The 18,946-nt window shown below is 41.4% G+C and overlaps 1 protein-coding gene across 2 annotated transcripts in view; it reads left to right on the forward strand.

Annotated features, from left to right (window-relative positions):
* Positions 1-497: 497 nt before the first annotated feature.
* LOC115102074 (transmembrane and coiled-coil domains protein 1-like) overlaps positions 498-18,946 on the forward strand; it is a 136,323-nt gene continuing 117,874 nt past the window's right edge. Inside the window, exon 1 of one of the 2 annotated variants that reach the window (XM_065005305.1) lies at positions 498-599. In XM_065005305.1, coding sequence (XP_064861377.1) covers positions 521-599 — 79 coding nt within the window. In that variant the 5' untranslated portion in view covers positions 498-520. The remainder of the gene's footprint in view (positions 600-18,946) is intronic. The other variant, XM_065005306.1, reaches the window with a different exon arrangement.

Below are 18,946 nucleotides of genomic sequence, written 5' to 3' on the forward strand. Positions count from 1 at the left end.
TTTCTCTCAGGTTTTCCTAGGGCCTATCAACTCTCTGTCCTCTCCTCTCCAGGTTTGATGGTAAATTTAGATACAGTGTGTGTCATGTCACTGAGCTGGACTGTATCGAGAAAATGTCAAGATCAATCTTTCCGCGTAACCAATAAGTGTTTTTATTATGACTGATATGTACATAGTCATACTGTCACAGTATGACTACCAGGTTACAAATTAGAATAGGCATGACCAGGAAACAGGCACTAGCTGTACATCAATAAAATCGAGTTCCTCTGTAATAATCAAGTTGAATAAAAAGTTTATATTAGATTATGAATACAATCGTTACATATCCTGCACAATATTCTAAAGAATGTATTTGTTTCAATTACCAATATAGCTCGAGTAGCATATATAAATTATTGAAGCATGTTTAGACTATATTCAATTGAGGATATTTTGCAGTGAGCTCCCCTAAACGAACCAAATGGTTTAGTCCGCCCGTGCCCTCTGCTGCTGTACGTCCTATTATTCCTACGTCAACATGGGAGAGCGCAGAGAGGAGGGGTGCCGTTGCGTTGTGGTTGGACGTGTGTTGACTAGCAGTTTTTTTCATCTCCCATGTAAGTGTCAATTTACTGCTAAAGTTATCATCACTAAATGTAATGTAAATGTGTATAGTGTGACAGTTATTGAAATCGTTATGGTGCAATACTACGGCTTTTTTTTTAGACGTAACAGTTGTTTCTTTCGCAAAACCATGTTTCATAAGTCTTGGTTTATAATGACACAATCAAACAGGACTTCAAGCGCTGTCAACCTGTCTGTTTCAGTGATGCAGATTGTCCTGCACTATTCTAGCTCGCTACGTTATACACTTATATTGTATCAATACAATCCATTCGTAGGCTATCATTCAGCCACATGTTGATGTTGTAAATTTGTTACACTTCAATTACTTTAACGTTTCACTGTCATGTCAACGAAGCAAGTTGCTTGTTTACCATATATCACGAAGGAACCCTAGATTTTTATCTCCATCTGTGCTATGTTACAGACATTTGTTTGGCCAATAGTGTAACTTATACACTAATATATGCTTTAATGTGTTAGTAGTAGCTTAATATATTAAAAGCACTGCAAGCATCTTTTATTTCTGTGATAATTTGCTGTTTTGTCTCAAACGCACTAAGGAATAAATAAATAAAATACATTCCACAAATTCACTTTTAACAAGGCATACCTGTTAATTGATATGCTTCAAAATAGCCACCCTTTGCCTTGATGACAGCTTTGCACACTCTTGGCATTCTCTCAACCAGCTTCATGAGGTAGTCACCTGGAATGTGTTTCAATTAACAGGTGTACCTTGTTAAAAGTTCATTTGTGGATATGTTTTCCTTCTTAATGTTTGAGCCAATCAGTTGTGTTGTGACAAGGTAGGGGTGGTATACAAAATATAGCCCTATTTGTTAAAAGACCAAGTCCATATTATTGCAAGAACAGCTGAAATAAGCAAAGAGAAACGACAGTCTATCATCACTTTAAGACATGAAAGTCCGTCAATCCAGAAAATGTCAATAATTTTGAAAGTTTCTTCAAGTGCAGTCGCAAAAACCACCAAGCACTATGATGGAACTGGCTCTCATGAGTACTGCCACAGGAAAGGAAGACCCAGAGTTACTTGTGCTGCAGAGGATAAGTTCATTAGAGTTACCAGCCTCAGAAATCTCCAGGCTGTGTAAGGGCTATTTGACCAAGAAGGAGAATGATAGATTTCTGCATCAGATGACCTGGCCTCCACAATCACCTGAACTCAACTCAATTGAGATGGTATGGAAATCTGTCCTTTTGTCTAATGAGTCCACAGAGTGAAGGAAAAGCAAGACTGTTGGAAAAGCATTCCAGGTGAAGCTGGTTGAGAGAATCCCAAGAGTGTGCAAAGCTGTCATCAAGGCAAAGGGTGGCTACTTTGAAGAATCTCAAATATAAAATATAATTTGATTTTTTTTTTTTGGAATACTACATGATTCCATATGTGTTATTTCATAGTTTTGATGTCTTCACTATTATTCTACAATGTAGAAAATAGTGCAAATAAAGAAAAACCCTTGAATGAGTAGGTGTGTCTAAACTTTTGACAGGTACTGTATATAGAACGACAAAGCTGTAAAACATTATCCTAAATATAAACCATCAACTTATTTTTTAGTTTTGAATATGATTGATGTTTATGAATGATGGGACATTTTCTCTTTCAGCATGAAATATCCTTTCTACACACTTGTATTTATTTTACTATCTCAGTACTTATTTCTTTGTCAATGTTTTGGCATCAAACTGGTGGCAGTTGTGAAAAATGTCAATAGTTGGAGGAGTTGCGGAGTTAGTTTAAAATAATGCCATGTGTGTCCAAACTTTTGACTGGTACTGTGTGTGTGTGTGTATATGTATATATATATATATACGTGATGGGATGTATAGACATTATGGACAGTATGTGGATAGAATATGTAGTATATCTGAAGAATACGTGGATAGAATAGTCTATGTACCGCAATAGTTGAATAGGATGGCCTTGACTAGAATACAGTATATACATATAAAATGGGCAAAACAGTATTAAAGTGGCCTCGGTTCCATTACTAAAGTGACCAGTTGTCCATGTGTATGGGCAGTAGCCTCTAAGGTGTAGGGTTGAGTAACCGGGTGGTAGCCGGCTAATGACGGTGACTAAGTTCAGTGCAGCTTACAGGGTGGAGCCATGGCTAGTGATGGCTATCTAACAGTCTGATGGCCTTGAGATAGAAGCTGTTTTTCAGTCTATGGATCCCAGCTTTGATACACCTGCATTGATCTCGCCTTCTGCATGATAGTGGGGTGAACAAGCCATGGCTCAGGTGGTTGAAGTCCTTGATGATCTTCTTGGCCTTCTGTGACATTGGGTGCGGTAGATGTCCTGGAGGGCAGGCAGTGTGCCCCCGGTGATGCGTTGGGCAGACCTCACCACCCTTTGGAGAGCCCTGCAGTTGCGGACGGTGCAGTTGCCGTACCAGGCAGTGATACAGCCAGACAGGATGCTCTCAATGGGGCATCCTGCTTCATAGTATATCTACGGTTATGTGAATGCCATGGATGGCCCAGAGAGCTACAACCCATGACAACTACCAATTGTTGTTCACCATAGAGTGTATTTTTGTCTGTTAAATAGCTAATGTAATTTCATTTTAGTTGGACACAACCATGAAACAAGTGGTTATGTGGGTGGCATCACCAGCCTGTTTCTTAGAGAGAGAGAGAGCAGCGTGGAATTATTTTGAGGATTGGCAGTTGAATTTCTATTTTTTCCTCCAATGTTTTACAAGAAGACATGGGTGTTAAATTCTCGTTCTACTCTACAAAGAAGTAGGAAAAAAAGCTTCTATGATGATTTTAACTGAATGTTTTTTTGTATTGATCAATTCACTTATTCAACCAATCTTTTTCTGCCAATCTCTAGCTCTCTCTTTATCATTTACACTCATACACAAAAACACAAAAACAAACACACACAAGCAGATGCAGGCGGAAATTATAAGTACAGTATCCCGGTATCTGTCTAGTAAGTGGCTGAGAGCATCTCTGCCCCTCCAGGGCGCTTCAGACACAGCCATTCATGTCTCACTCCGCTGGTCAGACCACCACGATGACGCTTGCCAGCCCTCCTCCCTCCCCATCCACCTCGCTCCCCTCCGCTCTGTTCACGTTGTGCCTGCCTGGTCTGGAGCTGCTGTGATTGTGAGCAGGCTGTCTCTGTTTCTGTGATGCTCTGCCTGCTGTGTGGTTGCCCGCATTAGACTGAGGACCCATGATGTGATCTGACCATGGACTCTGCCTCTGTTTATGTGAGTGTGAAACGCCTTCAGAGTGTTCTATGTATTTACCCAGGCTGTTACCTGGCCAAATGAATGGAGCATTTGTAAACAGAGCCTGCCTCCCACACAACACAATTGTTTAGATACAGGAAAAGAATGTTAACATTGGCATTAATGTATTATGGTATTATTAGACACTGGTAAGTAACTGTGATAGAGGGAGTTATTGTTTGAGTACATACAGGTAGACAGATTGCTGTTGGACTCAAAGCAAATCAAATCAAATGTTATTGTTCACATACACATATTTAGCAGATGTCATTGCGGGTACAGTGAAATGCTTGTAAAGGAACAACTTTCAGTGTTTTGTTAGTGATGAATGGATGGGGAAGAGAAGAGACTGTTTTGACTGGGTTGTTATGAATGGTGGGCAGAGGTAGTGTTGTTGTTTGAGGTGTCACTGTGGAACTTGGCTTTGGCTTGTGGTTTCTGGATGCTTATGTGGTTTCATATCTTTAGTTCAGGTAATGAAGGCTGACTGAATGAGATTTATTGTGTGGCCATTCTTTTTCTCTTTCAGTTCGAAATATGACCACTAATGTGACAGGAACGTGAGAAACAATATGGCGATATAGATTGCTTTCTAACTAACGTAGGCCTATTACTTTATTATTTTTTAAAGGTAACTTTTTTCCACATATTCTTAATTGATCACTACAATTCACTTCCCTAGCCAAAGGCCCTGGCCTGGAACAGCACTGTCTGGTTGAGCTGGAGAGGAAGTGGCCACTGGTCTCTGAGAGGAAACAGATTCATCTGGGTGGAACAGAACATAACTATGTTTCTCTGTCACACCTTCCCACAGTGCTGTGGTGCGCTGTCTGAAAAGGCCACAGAGCAGCTTGGCACCTCTAATTTTAGTCCCGTCAAGGCTGTGAAGGTTGCCGGCAAACCAGCCATGCTTATGCTCGGTTCGTATATATATATATATATATATATATATATATATATATATATATATATATATACAGTTGAAGTTGGAAGTTTACATAAACTTAGGTTGGAGTCATTAAAACTAGTTTTTCAACCACTCCACAAATTTCTTGTTAACAAACTATAGTTTTGGCAAGTCGGTGAGGACATCTACTTTGTGCATGACACAAATAATTTTTCCAACAATTATTTACAGACAGATTATTTCACTTATAATTCACTGTATCACAATTCCAGTGGGTCAGAAGTTTACATACATTAAGTTGACTATGCCTTTAAGCAGCTTGGAAAAATCCAGAAAATTATGTCATGGCTTTAGAAGCTTCTGATAGGCAAATTGACATCATTTGAGTCAATGGGAGGTGTACCTGTGGATGTATTTCAAGGCCTACCTTCAAACTCAGTGCCTCTTTGCTTGACATCCCGGGAAAATCAAAAGAAATCAGCTAATACCTCAGAAAAACAATTGTAGACCTCCACAAGTCTGGTTCATCCTTGGGAGCAATTTCCAAACGTCTGAAGGTACCACATTCATCTGTACAAACAATAGTACGCAAGTATAAACACCATGGGACCACACAGCCATCATACCGCTCAGGAAGGAGACGCATTCTGTCTCCTAGAGATGAACGTACTTTGGTGCAAAAAGTGCAAATCAATCCCAGTACAACAGCAAAGGACCTTGTGAAGATGCTGGAGGAAACAGGTACAAAGTATCTATATCCACAGTTAAACAAGTCCTATATCGACATAACCTGAAAGGCCGCTCAGCAAGGAAGAAGCCACTGCCTCCTTAACAAAAACAGACTACGGTTTGCAACTGCACAAGAACAAATATCATACTTTTTGGAGAAACGTCCTCTGGTCTGATGAAACAAAAATAGAACTGTTTGGCCATAATGACCATCGTTATGTTTGGAGGGAAGAGGGGGAGGCTTGCAAGCCGAAGAATACCATCCCAACCGTGAAGCACAGGGGTGGCATCATCATTTTGTGTAGGTGCTTTGCTGCAGGAGGGACTGGTGCACTTCACAAAATGGATGGCATCATGAGGAGGAAAATTATGTGGATATATTGATGCAACATCTCAAGACATCAGGAAGGAAGTTAAAGCTTGGTCGCCAAATGGACAATGACCCCAAGCATACTTCCAAAGTTGTGGAAAAATGGCCTAAGAACAAAGTCAAGGTATTGGAGTGGCCATCACAAAGCCCGGACCTCAATCCCATAGAAAACCTGTGGGCAGAACTGAAAAAGCGTGTGCGAGCAAGGAGGCCTACAAACCTGACTCAGTTACACCAGTTCTGTCAGGAGGAATGGGCCAAAATTCACAACTTATTGTGGGAAGCTTGTGGAAGGCTACCTGAAATGTTTGACCCAAATTAACAATTTAAAGGTAATTCTACCAAATACCAATTAAGTGTATGTAAACTTCTGACCCACTGGGAATGTGATGCAAGAAATAAAAGCTGAAATATATCATTCTCTCTACTATTATTCTCACATTTCACATTCTTAAAATAAAGTGGTGATCCTAACTGACCTAAGACAGGGACTTTTTACTCGGATTAAATGTCAGGAATTGTGAAAAACTGAGTTTAAATGTATTTGGCTAAGGTGTATGTAAACTTCTGACTTCAACTCTATATACACTACCATTCAAACGTTAGGGGTCACTTAGATATTTCATTGTTTTTTTTAAAGAAAAGCACATTTAAAATAAAATAGATCAGAAATACAGTGTTCACATTGTTAATGTTGTAAATGACTATTGTAGCTGGAAACAGCTGATTTTTAATGGAATATCTACGTAGGCGTACAGAGGCCCATTATCAGCGACCATCACTCCTGTGTTCCACTGGCAATTTGTGTTAGCTAATCCAAGTTTATCATTTTAAAACGCTAACTGATCATTAAAAAACATTTTGCAATTATGTTAGCACAGCTGAAAACTGTTGTGCTGATTTAAAGAAGCAATAAAACTGGTCTTCTTTAGACTAGTTGAGTATCTGGAGCGTCAGCATTTGTGGGTTCAAATACAGCCTCAAAATGTCCAGAAACAAAGATATTTCTTCCAAAACTCGTCATCAGATGACTTGGTCTCCACAATCACCCGACCTCAATCCAATTAAGATGGTCTGGGATGAGATGGACCGCAGAGTGAAGGAAAAGCAAACAACATATGTGGGAACTCCTTCAAGACTGTTGGAAAAGCATTCCGGGTCACTACCTAGTGAAGCTCTTTAAGAGAATGCCAAGAGTGTGCAAAGCAGTCATCAAGGCAAAGGGAGGCTACTTTGAAGAATCATAAATATAAAACATATTTAGATTTTTTCGAACACTTTTTTTGGTTACTACATGATTCAATATCTGTTATTTCTTAGTTTTGATGTCTTCCTATTATTCTACAATGTAGAAAATAGTACAAATTATGAAAAATTAGTAGGTGTGTCCAAACTTTTGACTGGTACTGTATATATTATCTTAAAGTAAATGCTGCGGCTCTCAACTGTCAAGGTGTCCTCGAGGTCAAGCACTAAACAGGGTAAGTAATGTCTTTTAAAGAGCGACTGCCCCTACAAAAAAAAAAAAATCCCTTTGAAAACGGCATATGTGGCATCAATATGAGTTAGACGCATTTATACTAATGTCAAAATTGGCTAGAAAGTGTAAATAGGATAATTTTGGACATAAAGTCAGTTTCGTCTAAAATGGAGTTTGGAATCTCAGTGTGTCACAACGAGTGGGTTGTTAGTAAATTCAGAGTGTTGTCAGATTGTCTGTTCGTGAATTCAGATCCACTGCTCTATTGACACTGGACACTCTGGCCGAGGAGTAGGGTTGATCTGAGCATTCTTCACAATGGCAGTCAAGCACCCAACCTAACTGGCTAAAGTTGGCTAGCTTGCTAACTACTTCCAGACACAAATGAGAGAACACCTCACTCTGGCCATTTTTACTCGCCCTAGCAGAGCTGGTTAGGCTGTTAACATGTTATCTAGAGCGTTAGTGACTAACTGTGCTGCTTATAACAATGTAATTACTTTATTTGCTGACGGTTACTGATACAGTTCATCTTTAGAGAGTGTTGCGTGCGCGTACATTCATCAGGGATTCTGCACTTTGGCATACACAGAGCAGAGTGCTCTGAAATCAAAGTAGGTAGCCAGAGTGAATCTACGAACACACCCTGGATAACAGTTGTTCAAGTTCAGCATAGCTAGCTAACTAGTAATCATGATATCAGGTAGCCATAGGCACTAAACAGGCTAATTAATGTCTTTTAAAGAGCGACTGCCCCTAAAAATCCACTAATCCCATTGAAAACGGCCTATGTGGCATCGATATGAGTCAGAAACATTTATTCTAGTGTCAACATTGACTACAAAGTGTAAATAGGATCATTTTGGTCATAACACCAGTCTCATCTAAAACAGAGTTTGGAACCTTAGTTCTTCACAATGAGTAAATTAAGGTTGGGTTTGGATTACAATTATGTCAACCAATCATGCCTCCTTTTGCCAAGCTCCACATGCAAAACAGCTCTCCGCCCACTTCGCTTCTCTTCATTGAATAGGGCTCTGTTGTTTCATCGCCCCCAACGCGTTCAAAGGATCACAGCCGCTTGAGACTGAAATGCCCTATACGGATTGACCAACAATGATTTATATGCCCTGCCGAAGGACCCTATCACGCAGAATAGGTGGTTGGTGTTCGTTGATCCCCAGTGCAGTGGTGGTGAGTATACCGGTAGTGTCACGATATTCGTTGGAAGTATACTCGGACCAACGAGCAGCGTGATCTGGGTTCCACATCTTTTATTTTTAAAGTAAGTGAACCACACAACAAAACAATAAAGAATAAACTAAACGTGACGACAATGGAGTGCTAACATGCAACTACACATAAACAATATCCCAGAAACACAGGTGGGAAAAACAGCTACTTAAATATGATCCCCAATTAGAGACAATGATTACCAGCTGCCTCTAATTGAGAATCATACAAATCACCAACATAGAAAATAAACTTAGAACACCATATAGAAATAAATTAACTAGATCACCCCCAGTCACGCCCTGACCTACTTCACCATAGGGAAACAATGGCTCTCTATGGTCAGGGCGTGACAGGTAGTGAGACTTCTGGTTATGTACACTAAGTGTACAAAAAACATTAGGGACACCTGTTCTTTCCATGACATAGACTGACAAGGTGAACCCAGGTGAAGGCTATGAGCCCTTATTGATGTCACCTGTTAAATCCACTTCAATTGGTGTAAATGAAGGGGAGGCTAAAGGTTAAAGAAGTCTTGAGACTATTGAGACATGGATTGTGTATGTGTGCCATTCCGAGGATCAATGGGCAAGACAAAACATTTAAGTTTCTTTAAATGGGGTATGGTAGTAGATGCCAGGTGCACTGGCTTGAGTGTGTCAAGAACTGCAACGCTGCTGGGTTTTTCATGCTCAACAGTTTCCCGTGTGTATCAAGAATGGTCCAACACCCAAAGGACATCCAGAAAAACTTCACACATCTGTGTGCATTGGAGTCAACATGGGCCAGCATCCCGGTGGAACGCTTTCAACACCTTGTAGAGTCCATGCCCCTATGAATTGAGTGTGTTCTGAGGGCAAAAGCAGAGGTGCAACTCAATATTAGGAAGGTGTTCCTAATGTTTTGTACACCCAGTGTATATTTGAAAAGTTCTATAAAAAATACCCAGCTTGATAACCTAATAGGCTAATTCCCCAGCAACGCAGATAGTTGTGAAGTGCATTAGCACAAAGCTTTGTTCTGTCTTTAGAATAAAATGCAATTTCTCACTTGGCTATCTATTATATCATCCTGTTACAAGCCCTCCCGGTCAACACCACCTTACAAGTTGCAGTTGTTCGAGAGGTGTCCAGTTTCCTAACTGCCATTTGTAATAGAACAGTGACTGTGTTCACAGATGCATTAGATGCAGAGAGATCAGGCACTCAACATGTATCGAGCCAGCACATGGAGACTTGCGAGATGATGTGATGAAATCCAGACTGACAGTTAGGCTTGATACTGATGTCTCTGAATGGAGAGAGACCTGGCACTCGGCGTTAAAATGTTACTGAACACAACTTTGACCTTTTTATTGTCTTTTTATTATGGAATTGAACGTTATCAGTCAATATTGGGAGGGAGAAACCCTGTGTATTCTGCACCAGGATCAGGGAATTCCTGTTGTATACAAGGATTCCTGTTGTATTGCCAAGGTAGCCCCATTACCACCAGAAAAATACAGATAGGCACAATATCTGTATCGGCATTGTTATATTAGCATAACACTGCTTCTATGGTATTATGTAAAGGGTGTTTATTCTACACGGACCTGTTACTAAATTTGACAGTTATCAAAACTTTCAAGCTAGAAAGAAATGAGTAGCTTGCGATATGTTTCATTTTTTAATGCTATAAATGGTTGGAAACCGCTTTTTTTTTGTTGAAAATCTACATAAATTCAGGAATTTCATTCTTCTCATATTACTCTGTAGGCTACTAACCTATTCAAAGCTTCCTCCGGCATCTCACCATACATCTGCCTGTAGTTATTTAACTCAATCTTTAGAGGGTTTGTTTGTGTCACGACTTCCGCCGAAGTCGGCTCCTCTCCTTGTTCAGGAAGCGTTCGGCGATCGACGTCACCGGCTTTCCAGCCATCACCGCTCCATTTCTCATATGTCCATTTGTTTTGTCTTGTTCCATACATACCTGGTTTTAATTTCCCAATCAATCTACATGTATTTAGTCCTCTTTTTCCCACCATGTCTTTGTGTAATTGTTTATTGTAATGTGGTTTGGTCAGGCGCATGACTTTTGTTATATTCCGTGGTTTTGGCACTTGTATGTTTTTATGTGCTGGCTTGTTGGAACGGAATTAAAGTGCGCCTGTTTGCTACGCTCTGCTCTCTTGCACCTGACTTCGCCTCCGCTACACACGCCTAACAGTTTGTTGTGTTAAAGTGGGAGGAAATGGCTGTGGGAAAGGTTCTGACACATGGGTGTGTCTTGGTGGTGGCAAGGACACACCCAAGAAACACTCACATCAAACCACACTCCCATGCCAACTCGTGTTTGGCTCTGTCATGGCCACCAGCATTTCTTGAGGAGCAAGCCTAAAAACAAGGTCAAATCAGCCGGTGCAGTTCCCCTTTAATAGGAATAGCCCCCTTTTTTTCAATTTTCGCCTGAAATGACATACCCAAATCTAACTGCCTGTGGCTCAGGCCCTGAAGCAAGGATATGCATATTCTTGGTATCATTTGAAAGGAAACACTTTGAAGTTTGTGGAAATGTGAATTGAATGTAGGAGAATATAACACAATAGATCTGGTAGAAAAATACACCATCTTTGAAATGCAAGAGAAAGGTCCCGGTTGTAATTCCGATGGTGTCCACTAGATTGCAGCAGGGCATGTGCAAAGTTTCCGACTAATAACTTGAAGTATGACCGAACTACATGACATTTAGTGTGAAGTCTCCCAGGTGTATTTGGGCGAATTGTGAAGGAGACATTTGCATTCATATTACATTTTTCTGCAAGAATATCATCAAATCTGTATACTTCAACTTTGATTTAGCTTTTCCAGTATTAGTAGCCATATTATAAGTTCAACATTTGCAAAACAACCAGTTTTCATAACTTCATAACTCTGAATATTCTTATAAGTGTTGTCCAAAAGGAAAAGGCATGCTGTCGCAAAAGGTTGGCAGCTACATTTTGCGACCTATACAGGGTTTCCAGATACTCCCGTAACGCCCAGCACATTGGCTATCTAGCTAGCTTTATTTGATCCCGATTGGAGCTTATTTGACAAAGATACAGTCGAGCAAATGAAGACCTACCGCATCATTGGCGTGCCATGAAGGTGTCGCTCTCTGACCAAATTTGGTGTCCTATAGGATATACTGCACCCCTAATGATATAGTGAAGCCTGGTTACATTCTAGGATCTCTGAGGAATACATACGAATGTCATTTGACTGGTTGAAACAACGTTTTGGGTTAGACTTTCACAGATTCCTTTCTTTGCAAATTGAACAAGTGTAAATACAAAATCGATTGTGCATGCTATATGGACCATTTTAGGATTTGAAAAAGGATTTTATCTAACAAAATGACACTTCATGTTATCTCTAGGACCCTTTGGATGATAAATCAGAGTAATATTTCAGAATGTAAGTACACATTTCACCTTCAGAGGTGAATTTATCAAAGCTATTGTGGTGAAAAAAAGTGTTTGTTGTTAGGAGCTCTCCTCAAACAATAGCATGGCTTTTTTCGAAGGTAATAGCTACTGTAAATTGGACAGTGCAGTTATATTAACAAGAATTGACGCTTTCAGCCTCTAAAATCTGCAATCTGGACACAAGGCGCTGCATGATATACAACTGTCCCGTTGACGGAACGCCTATCCCTAAGAACTTTTAACAGGGTGCAGTGTCAATTCTTTCTTTCTCATGTCACTGTTTAACTAAGAGCTCTATGACATGTTTGGCATGCACTCTGCCAGAACAAATACAAACCAACTGTGGATCCTCAAACAGTGACAATGTACTGTCTGCCTGACAACTCTTCAGGGAGGCCACATAGCTGTGTCCGAGCCCACAGGTATAACTGAAGCTCTGGTATTTCTCTGTCTACTGCACCTCTTTTCTCATACGTTGGTTTGTGTGTGTGCGTGCGCGCGTGTGCGATTGTATGTGTGTTAGTGTGCATGTGTATTCTGGTTCGTCTTGTTCCTGGAAAGTTATAGACTTGGCAGTAAAGGTTCCCTGTAGGTTTCATATATCAGGATAGGGTGTCATACCTGGTGTTACAGGAGGATACCTGTTACCTACCCATTCACCCCCAACCCCCACAAATCACCTACAGTGCCTTCAGAAAGTATTCATACCCCTTGACTTATTCCACATTTTGTTCTGTTATATCCTTAAATCAAAATGGATTAAATAGATTTCACCCATCTACACACAATACCTCATAATGTCGTCTTAGTAAGCAACTCCAGTGTTTTAGGTTATTGTCCTGCTGAAATGTGAATTTGTCTCCCAGTGTCTGTTGGAAATAGACTGAGCCAGGTTTTCCTCTAGGATTTTGCCTGTGCTTATTTATCTCTATTCCGTTTAAACAATCCTACAAGCATACCCATAAATATTTGTCAATAACTGCTGGTGCACAATGTCTAATTTTAAGGAATTATCGAGGTATTGCTCGCCTTAGGTAGAGTACCTCATGATAAACTGTAGACCACAATCTGACCATAACTTTATCCTCCTAATTCCTGCTAACAAGCAAAAAACTAAAGCAGGAAGTGCCAGTGACTCGCTAAATTCGGAAGTGGTCCGATGATACAGATGGCACGCTACAGGACTGTTTTGCTAGCACAGACTGGAATATGTTCCGTGATTCATCCAATGGCATTGAGGAGTATACCACCTCAGTCACCGGCTTCATCAATAAATGCATGGATGATGTCGTCCCCACAGTGACTGTACGTACATATCCCAACCAGAAGCCATGGTTTACAGGCAACATCCACACCAAGCTATAGGCTAGAGATGCCGTTTTCAAGGAGCGGGACACTAATCTGGACGCTTATTAGAAATCCTCTACGCCCTCAGACGAACCATCAAACAGGCAAAGTGTCAATACAGGACTAAGATTAAATCCTACTACACCGGCTCTGATGTTCGTAGGATGTGGCAGGGCTTGAAAACTATTACGGACTACAAAGGGAAACCCAGCCACGAGCTTCCCAGTGACACGAGCCTACCAGACGAGATAAATGCCTTTTATGCTCGCTTTGAGGTGAGCAACAATGAAGCATGCATGAGAGCATCAGCTGTTCCGATGTGAGTAAGACCTTTAAACAGGTCAACATTCACAAAGCCGTGAGGCCAGATGGATTACCAGGGCGTGTACTCAGAGCATGCCCGGACCAACTGGCAAGTGTCTTCACTGACATGTTCAACCCCTCTCTGACCGAGTCTGTAATACCCACATGTTTCAAGCAGACCACCATAGTCCTTGTGCCCCAAAATGCGAAGTTAACCTGCATAAATGACTACCTCCCCATAGCACTCCCGTCGGTAGCCATGAAGTGCTTTGAAAGGCTGGTCATGGCTCACGTCAGCACCATCATCCCTGAAATCCTAGACCCACTCCAATTCGCATACCGCCCCAACAGATCCACAAATGACACAATCTCAATCGCACTCCATACTGCCCTTTCTCACCTTGACAAAAGGAACACCTATGTGAGAATGCTGTTCATTGACTACAGCTCAGCATTCAACACCATGGTGCCCACAAAGCTCATCACTAAGCTAAGGACCCTGGGACTAAACACCTCCCTCTGCAACTGGATCCTGGACGTCCTGACGGACCGGCCCCAGGTGGTAAGTGTAGACAACAACACATCCGCCACGCTGATCCTCAACACCAGTTCCCCTCAGTGGTGCATGCTTAGTCCCCTCCTGTACTCCCTGTTCACCCACGGCTGCGTGGCCAAGTACGACTCCAACACCATCATTAAGTTTGCTGATGACACAACAGTGCTAGGTCTGATCACCGACAACGATGAGACAGCCTATAGAGAGGAGGTCAAAGACCTGCCAGGCCAACAACCTCTCCCTCAATGTGAGCAAGACAAAGGATTTGATTGTGGACAACAGGAAAAGGAGGGCAAAACAGGCCCCTATTTACATCGATGGGGCTGCAGTGGAGCAAGTCGAGAGTTTGAAGTTTCTTAGTGTTCACAACACCAACAAACTATCATGGTCACATCACCAACAAACTATCATGGTCCATACACACCAAGACAATTGTGAAGAGGGCATTACAACACCTTTTCCCCCTCAGGAGACTGAAACGATCTGGCATGGGTTCCCAGATCCTCAAAAAGTTCTACAGCTGCATAATCGAGAGCATCTTGACTGGTTACATCACCACCTGGTATGGAAACTGCTTGGCATCTGACCCTAAGGTGCTACAGAGGGTAATGCATACGGCCCAATACATCACTGGGGCCAAGCTTCCTGCCATCCAGGACCTATATACCAGGCTGTGTCAGAGGAAGGCGTAAAAAATGGTCTAAGATTCTAGTCACCCAAGTCATAGACTGTTCTCTCTGCTAACGCATGGCAAGCGGTACCGGAGTGCCAAGTCTAGGTCCCCCCTTTGTTTTTACTCTGCTACTACTCGCTGTTTATCTGTTTATCATCTAGTCACTTTCCCTCTTCCTACATGCACAAATTACCGCGATGACTCTGTACCCCCGCACATTTACTCAGTACCTGTCACAACTTCCACGGAAGTCGGTTCCTCTCCTTGTTCGGGCAGCGTTCGGCGGTCGACGCCACCGGCCTTCTAGCCATCGCCACTCTATTTTTCATTGTTAAATTTGTTTTGTCTTGTTCCCCGCACGCCTGGTTTACGTATATAGAGTGGGGCAAAAAAGTATTTAGTCAGCCACCAATTGTGCAAGTTCTCCCACTTAAAAAGATGAGAGAGGCCTGTACATTTCATCCTAGGTACACTTCAACTATGACAGACAAAATGAGGAAATAAATCCAGAAAATCACATTGTAGGATTTTTTATGAATTTATTTGCAAATTATGGTGGAAAATAAGTATTTTCCACCATCTCAAGACATCAGTGACAATTGGTCGTAAATGGGTCTTCCAAATGGACAATGACCCCAAGCATACTTCCAAATTTGTGGCAAAATGGCTTAAGGACAACAATGTCAAGGTATTGGAGTGGCCATCACAAAGCTCTGACCTCAATCCTATTGAAAATGTGTGCGCAGAACTGATAAAGCGTGTTCAAGCAAGGAGGCCTACAAACCTGACTCAGTTACACCAGTTCTGTCAGGAGGAATGGGCCAACATTTACCCAATTTATTGTGGGAAGCTTGTTGAAGGCTACCCGAAATGTTTGATCCAAGTTAAACCATTTAAAGGCAATGCTACCAAATAGTAATTGAGTGCATGTAAACTTCTGACCCACTGGGAATGTGATGTAAGAAATAAAAGCTGAAATAAGTCATTCTCTCTACTATTATTCTGACATTTCACATTCTTAAAATAAAGTGGTGATCCTAACTGACCTAAGTGTAGTTGGCTAAGGTGTATGTACATTTCCGACTTCAACTGTAGTTACCACCATGCTTGAAATTCTAAAGGGTGGTGCTCATTGATGTGTTGCATTTGCCCCAAACGTAACACTTTGTTTTCAGGACATAAAGTTAATTTCTTTGCCAAATTTTTGCACTGTTACTTTAGTGCCTTGTTTCAAACAGGATGTTATGTTTTAGAATGTTTATTTTCTGTTCAGAAAATTTCACTCTGTCAATTAGGTTAGTATTGTGTGTTAACTACAATGTTGTTGATCCATCCTCTCCGGCAACTGAGTTTTAGAAAGGATGCCTATATCTTTTTAGTAACTGGGTGTAATTAATAAATGATTAACTTCACCATGCTCAGAGGGATATTCAATGTCTGTTTTTTTGTGTGTTTTTCTCCAATAGGTGCGCTTCTTTGCGAGGCATTGGAAAACCTCCCTGGTCTTAGTGGTTTAATCTGTGTTTGAAATTCACTGCTCGACTGAGGGAACTTACAGATAATTGTATGTGTTAGTTACAGAGATGAGGTAGTCATTCAAAAATCCTATTAAAGGCTATTATTGCACACAGAGTGAGTCCATGCAAATGATTATGTGACTTGTTTACTCCTGAACTTATTTAGGCTTGCCATAACAAAGGGGTTGAATAGTTATTGACTCAAGACATTTCAGCTTTTCATTTTTAATTCATTTGTAAACATTTCTAAAAACATAATTCCACTTTGTGGACATTGAGGGGTATTGTGTGTAAGTATTGTGTGTAAGTAGGCCAGTGACACTAAATCTACATTTCATTTTAAATTCAGGCTGTAACACAACACAATGTGGAAAAAGCCAAGGAGTGTGGATACTTTCTGAAGGCACTGTATCATCTCTAATCTCTCAGGTTAAACCCAGTGTAGCTAGAACACTCTCTAGTCTATTGGCTGCTTTTAATCCTGCTGAGACACACAAGACACACACTTATCACACTTTCTGCAGCTTGTGTGAGGCATCCCCTCAGTGTCAAAACTGACGGTCTCAACGGGTTCCTTTCTCTTACCTCGCTCTCTCTATTTTCAGTTTTCTCTTCATCTCCTGCTCTCTCTCTGCTGCTCTCTCTCTGCTGCTCTCTCTCTGCTGCTCTCTCTCTGCTGCTCTCTCTCTGCTGCTCTCTCTCTGCTGCTCTCTCTCTGCTGCTCTCTCTCTGCTGCTCTCTCTCTGACCCCCCCCACACACACAGACAACATAAACAGATACAATAACGATTGTTCATGCTTCCTGTGCTGTCATGGGGCTGCAGAATGAGATGGGCTCCATTATCAGTCAGAGAGCACACCCCCACACACACTCTATCACTCCCTGCCTGTCTCTCTCTCTGAACAGCATCGCTGCCAGAACTCTCTGGCCTAATTCCTCTTTTATTGATATGTGTGTGTGTGGTGTGTGTGTGTGTGTATGTGTGTGTCAGTGTCAGTGAAAGAAACAGGGCACAAAGGCCAGAGATAGGGCTCTGTGTTGCTCTAAGCAGAACAAAGAGCAGCCTGTTCCATGTGAACTGTATGGGTCTGTTTAAGGCTACTGGGATTTCTTTGGATTTAATCTATAGGTTCAACAATGACCAACAGTATGTGTGCCTCAGTGCAACAACTATGGGTCCAGATTGACCAACCAAAAGACAGCTGAACTACTTCGCCTAACTGGGTTAGGATGGACATTTTAATTCAATTAACGGAACACTCTAAATAGTAGACACAATATTGCTGCCAAATCAATCAAATTGTATATCTTCATAAACAACTGGTGTAGACTAACAGTGAAATGCTTACTTATGGGCCCTTCCCAACAAGTTTAAAAAAATGAAAATAATAACACCAGGAATAAATGGACAATGAGTCATGATAACTTGACTACATACAGTGTACCAGTACCGAGTCGATGTGCAGCGGTACAAGGTCATTGAGGTAGATATGTACATACAGGTAGGGATAAAGTGACAGGATAGATAATAAACAGTAGCAGCAGTGTATGTTATGATTCAAAAGAGTTAGTGTTAAAAGTGTCAATGCAGATAGCCATTGAGTCCACATACAGTATCATGGTCATGGAGCCGGGGCTGTCACGGTTAACAGTCTGGTTGACGACAAGTCAAACAGCAGTGATCTTATCATTGTTTCTTTTTTTAAGTGAATTTATTTGATTTGAACCAGGCTTACAGTGAGATGGCATGGCATGCCTGTCTGCCTGGTAAGCAAGGCTGAGCTGACTCCATCTCTCCATCTGGATTTAGTTGGCCATGCGGAGACAATGGTATCAGCAACAGGAAGACTGACATGGCCAATGAATGGACTGACCTGCAGTTAGGGCACAGGTCACGTGTGTGTGTGTGTCCGTGCCAGGGGCTTCCAGAGGGCCAATGTCCTGGTGGTCGTTGCTGGTTCACTTTTGACTGGGCCACAGTGATTCTGAGAAATGTGCTGACTCATCATGGCTGCACTGCCAACACAGGCTCTGACACCTGTTGTCTGTTTAATCATCAATGTCGTATAGGCCTATGTGACTGTTTTGTGCCGTAGTGGATGTATCATGTGTTGGCAGTGGCCTCTAGTTTACCAAGTCCCTCTCTGTGATTCCAGCAGCACCTGCTCTGAGGGTCAGGGTCAGACCAGGATAGAACAGCACTGTCATGTCACTCAACAGTCCATCTGGCGAGTGATGCGCACATTTCATTTAATTTTGTAGTGGGGTAAATCCATTGGAATTCAATCACTTTTGACCGCACACTTTTTGATTTGAACAAAACCTTCAATACATGTTGTCCCATTGTAGAAGTGCAAAAACTTTCAAGAGGTAAAGGCGCTCAAAGTTGACCCATTTTGCATACCCTACCATACTATGAGATGTCCATATCTTCATCACTGGAAAATATTAACGGTTGAGTTTAATATCATTTAAAAGCTTACCAACAAGTTTGTCAAAC

The sequence above is a fragment of the Oncorhynchus nerka genome, linkage group LG20 (assembly GCF_034236695.1).
Source record: "Oncorhynchus nerka isolate Pitt River linkage group LG20, Oner_Uvic_2.0, whole genome shotgun sequence".
In the NCBI taxonomy this organism is placed as follows: domain Eukaryota; kingdom Metazoa; phylum Chordata; class Actinopteri; order Salmoniformes; family Salmonidae; genus Oncorhynchus; species Oncorhynchus nerka.